Raw genomic sequence first — 5,425 nt, forward strand, 5'->3', positions numbered from 1 at the left:
TCACAAAAACAAACAAAAAACCCTGCACTGTGCAATAGACATCCTTTGGGGAAACATGATAAAGTTCTCTTCTAAATGTCATATATGCCATCAGCTGTCAGCATTGCTCTTCTACTCTCTACATCAGACAAACAGGTCAATCCTTATGCAGAAAAATAACTGCACAAAAATCTGATCTTAAAAACCACAACACTACAAAAAAAGTGAGAGAACATTTTAATCTTCCAGGCCCAGGGCATTCCGTTGCTGACCTAAAAGTGGCAGTTCTGAAACAAAGAAATTTCAAGGGGAAATTAAAACCTGATTGGTGGATTTTGAGTTCATTCACAGGTTCAGTACCATGGATCCTGCTGCGCCCCCCCCCCCCCATCTAAAGAGGGACGTAGGATTCTGATCTCATTAGAGATGCTTATTTTCTGTCACTGAGATCTCCCCAAATCAAGCTGATTACAACATGCATGGCACCTTTACAAGCATCCTTTATAGGCATCCTTTACAACATCCCTCCCACCTTCTGACTATAGTAAAAGGACTCCGAGATCCCCATTTCTACTCATATCTGATAAAAGGAGCTTTTGATTCTCAAAAGGTTATTCCCTGAAACTAGTGCTTGTTTTTAATCTGGACCAGAATCTTAACTGTTTTATTGTAGACTAATGTGATTAGCTTCTGAAACACTAGAATAATTGAGAACAAAGCCTCCCAAGCTCAGTTACACTAATACAGAACTGATAATCTATTAGGTCTTTAGAGTCCTATTTAAAATGAGCTTTTGTTTACGGAGTTCTTGCCTCTCTCTATTAGAATTTTTATTTCACAGTAAATTAACATTGTGTTGATCATTAGTGTAATTATTCAGAGGGCATGCAGATATTTGCTGCCAACAAATTGCAAAGTTACAGTAATGAGGACCTTTTTCTTTTTCATTCTTTCTTTTTGCTGTTACTGTCAAACCAACAGCCTGAATGCTAAATAGAGATATTTGATTGCAAATGAAAATTAGCAGCTAGATATTTATCCCCTAAACACAAACATCTTCCACTTACTGGAAATGGACAACATATAGCTTAGGGATCAAAACCAAGCGTTGTGACTCAGTTTCTTCTCTTTACCAGCAGTTCATGAGTCAATGTGCTTTAATAAACGTCCCAGTTTCCCTATCACTTATCAGTAAATGTTATCAGTTGACAGGATGGGCTCAAATTGCCTAGTATTTTAAAGAAATTAGATGGATTGAGGCGTATAATTGCATGTATTTTTCTTAGAACAAGTAATTGAAGATGTACTAATTATTTAACTTTTTTCTAAGATAACACTATGAGGCAACATAGGAATAACTGAGGCAGCAGACAGGAAAGGAGAATTGTGACACTTACTGATGAGTAAACTATTACCTGTCCTTGATCAGTTTCAGTCTGAAATTGACCTGGTTTTGTGATGGAGATTGTTTTAGTTGCTTTGGTGGATGAGATCTCATTTACAGAGTGAGAAAGGAAATGCATCTTTGTTGATTTACCTTGGCTTGTCTGATGCCTTTGGTATGGCAAGCCACACAGTTCTACTGAGATGCCTTGGGACCCCAGTAAGCTCCAAAAGTATCGTGTTAAAACGATACTGTCTTTTTTATTTAGGTGAACTTGGAAAGTCACGGTGGACAACAATGAGTTTGTGATGTAGTATCTGTCTTCTGGGATTCCAGTACAGTTGCTACCTCCAGTTCTCTGGGAATTACAGCTGAACTCCAGATTATACAGATACGTTCCCTTGGAGAAAAAAGCAGCTTTGGATTGCAACACATCCCTGCTAAATTCCCCTTCCATTGCTAAACTCTGTCCTACCTGGGCACCCCAACCTCAATCTCCAGGGATTTCCCAACCTGGCGTTGGCAATTGAAGTTGCACAGAGGTGGATTTTTCTCACCAGTGTTGTGTAATTTTTTTTTAATGTTAGACCTTTGAATAAGGTCTGAGCTTTGGGACTTTGTGTTATCAGTAGGCTGATGACACCCAACTCCTTATGTCTTTGACCACCACCTTCAACTTCTGTGCTGGATCCTACCAGCTTTTCAACTGACTCAAGAAAAATGAAGGGTCCTTTTGACTACCTCAAAAGGCTATGGAGGGAAACTTTGGATAAGAGACATTGCTGCAATGAGAAGAGTCTGACAAAATTATTCTTTTGGCTTCTTATGCTACCAGAAACATCCTTTCCCTATACTGCTGAACGCATCTCATGGTTTGTAGATTGTCCTCTGAGTGGCTGTATACCTCTGTTAAGAATCACTGCTTATGGGATCTGAAATTATTTTTAAAACATTTTACCTTGCCACATAAGTAAACAATCTATATATATAAAAAGCAAACCATCCGTTTGTGAGTTGTGCTCTAACTCCGAAACCACTGGATGGATTGCTTTCAAATTTTCACTCAATGTGCCTTTCCAACGCGGGCAGGTTTTTGGATATTCACATTGCTGAAATTCAATACCTGAGCCAGGTAAAATTTCCAGGCGCACCAGGCCACGAAGCTGGTTGTGTTTAACTGTCACCCTTAGAATGTTCGTGCAGCATGTCTGTGGCCTGAGGGGTTGGTATGCCCTTACACTGTTCGCACAGATGGCCAGAGATGAGCAGTGAAAACAGTAAATAGGTAATACTGGTAGGTAATACGACTGGAAGTGAAACACATACACACTTTGCCGTGTGAGACGTCAGGTAGAGCCCCCCCCCTCACGTGCAGGTAACTTTCTCTCTCTGTGCCTCACCCACTGCTACCACACAACACACTTACTCTCATACATATCCAGCTCATCCTCACAGACCTCACTCTGCCCTCCCTCACATCCAACCACCACTTACCCACTTCCTCACCAATATTTGCCACAGCTCTCTTTTACTAAAAGCAAGCTGGAGTTTGCCTTTTTCTTCTAAGAAAATCCGGGGCGGGGGCGAACCAACACTACTGGCTCCGCTTCTTTTGCACGTGGCCCTTTAAGAACCGAGGGAGCGCCTCACCACTCTGCCTCTGCTGCCTGACTGGGATAGCCTGCTTGCCCCAATTCATCCAGATCCAAGATGCCCTAAGGGTTACTTTTCAAAAAAACAAAACAAAAGAAAGCTGAATGTTATGAGATACTGAGAAATCTGTGAATGAATCTGTCAATTAATAATTAGCAATAATTAGAGTTCCCCCATTCAGATTATGTCTATAAAATACAATTCACCCTGATGCTGTTTTCCAATTCAACCCTCATTTGCCGAGCACAGGGAAATATCTGATACAACTTAAACCTTGAAAATGAACATGTTTCGGCTCCTTGCTAACCAGGAAACGTGGCATTGCAAACAAAACAAAATGAAAGCACACAGCTCATAAGCGTAATGCTTCCTCATATGCGCCTGACGTCAAAACCTCCTGCATCAGGCTGCAATCTGTCAAAACTTCCAGCAAGCTTGCTGCCAGCAAGACAAGGGAATTCCTTCACCACTCCCTCTAGAGGTGAGCCAATAAAAAAATACAACCCAGTGACTATAAGAATGAGAGCAATCCTTGTACACATTGCACAGCACAGCACGGGAGCAGACAGAGAGCCATGGGGCTTTTACTCAGCCGGATCCAAGACGCCTTGCAAAGTTTCTATGGAATGAACGCTCGCATTCTCTTGCTGGGCTTGGATGCAGCTGGCAAAACAACTCTTCTCTATCGACTGAAACTGAACGAAACTACAATGACTATCCCCACCATAGGCTTCAATGTGGAGACAATCCAGCCCATCAACAACGTCACTTTCACCATGTGGGACGTGGGCGGTCAACACCGGATCCGGACACTTTGGAAGCACTACCAGACCAACACGGACGGGCTGGTGTTTGTGGTGGACAGCGTGGATAGCAGTCGCTTTGCAGAGGCCTGGTCCGAGCTGGAGGCCCTCCTGGATGCTGACCTGCTGCGCGGAGTGCCGTTGGTGCTGCTGGCGAACAAGCAAGACTTGCCCGGAGCCTTGCCCCCCATGCAGGTGGCAGAAGAGATGGGTTTGAGGAAGCTGGTGGGTTCTCGGTGGCACGTGCAGGGCTGCTGCGCCGTGAGCGGAGAAGGGATCCCGGAAGCCATGACCAAGTTGTCTGAAATGGTCAGGTCGTTTCGCAAAGCCCGTGGTATGTAATCCACTACAAGGCCTAGTGGTTGGACTTCCGTCTCACTGAACTCTTGCCTGACCGTAACTTCCTGACCTGGCCGTGATTCTCTGTTTGCTTTGCATGAGGCCTTCAGGACATTATCTGGCTTATAAGCAGTTGCCACGGTGGGAGGTGAGAATATGTTTATGATTGTCTCTGGGGCTTTTTGGACACAGCTGTGGACTGTCTGTGGTCGAGTTTTTCTTCAAAATGATACCCCTTACAGGGATGCAAAGTCAAACCGAGGACTCGAAAACTGAAGAATCAGACCGCAAACCATCATCCCAGGACTCTTGATCAGAGTAATCTATTTTTGTTTCATTATAAAAGTATGATTAATTCTTTCTCTGTCCCTATCACTGCTGATTCCATCAGAATAGCTGGAAGAGCTCATTTCTTCCTTCACAATATTCCCAGTGCAACTGATGAAGAATAAAAGTAACTGCTTAATTAATATCTTGTGGTGTGTCTCATTACTGTTATGCACTCCCTCCTTCCTGTCAGGGTGAGAAGCTCCAAGGCCAGTTTTTGTCATTTGGAGCAAAGAGCACTATAGATGTATGGGGCTGGATCCAGGCCGCTTTTCCCTTGGTGTAAAGGGGAAGAGGGATCCCACAGAACAGCTAAAATAGTCTGTGCTGAGGATTCCGGGTCTGCATGGACAAAAGCCAGAGACACAGAGAGTGTAATAAGGAGAACTGGTTGAGGCTGAGAAAAAAAAACCCTTGCTGGATCCAACCCACAGTGTCTGTGTTTTATCAGCAAAACATAGAACCATAGAGTTGGAAGAGACCACAAGGGCCATCAAGTCCAACCCCCTGCAATGCAGGCACACACAATCAAAGCCCTTCATATGTTCATCCAGCTTGTGTTTAAAAACCTCCAAAGGAGACTCCACCACTCTCCCAGGTAGTGAATTCCATTATCAAACAGCCCTGACAGTCAGGAAATTCTTCCTCATGTTTAGGTGGAATATCTTTTCCTGCATTTTAAATCTATTACTCTGTGTCCTAGTTTTTGTCATTTGGAGCAAAGAGCACTATAGATGTATGGGGCTGGATCCAGCAAGAAAACAAGCTTGCTCCCTCTTCGACATGGCATCCCTTCAAATATTTAAACATAGCTTTCATGTCCCCCTGTTAACCTTCGCTTCTCCAGACTAAACATCCCCAGCTCCCTAAGCCTCTCTTCATAGGGCAGTGATGGTGACCCTTTTCGAGACCGTGTGCCGAAACTGCAACCCAAAACCCA

The 5,425-nt window shown here is 43.6% G+C and overlaps 1 protein-coding gene across 1 annotated transcript; it reads left to right on the plus strand.

Annotated features, from left to right (window-relative positions):
* Positions 1-3,578: 3,578 nt before the first annotated feature.
* LOC125444903 (ADP-ribosylation factor 1-like) lies at positions 3,579-4,628 on the plus strand. The gene has a single exon (XM_048517656.1). It carries the CDS (start codon positions 3,592-3,594, stop codon positions 4,159-4,161), a length of 570 nt encoding a protein of 189 aa, XP_048373613.1. The 5' UTR covers positions 3,579-3,591; the 3' UTR covers positions 4,162-4,628.
* The last annotated feature ends 797 nt before the right edge of the window (positions 4,629-5,425 follow it).

This window comes from Sphaerodactylus townsendi, linkage group LG15 (assembly GCF_021028975.2).
Source record: "Sphaerodactylus townsendi isolate TG3544 linkage group LG15, MPM_Stown_v2.3, whole genome shotgun sequence".
Classification (NCBI taxonomy): Eukaryota; Metazoa; Chordata; class Lepidosauria; order Squamata; family Sphaerodactylidae; genus Sphaerodactylus; species Sphaerodactylus townsendi.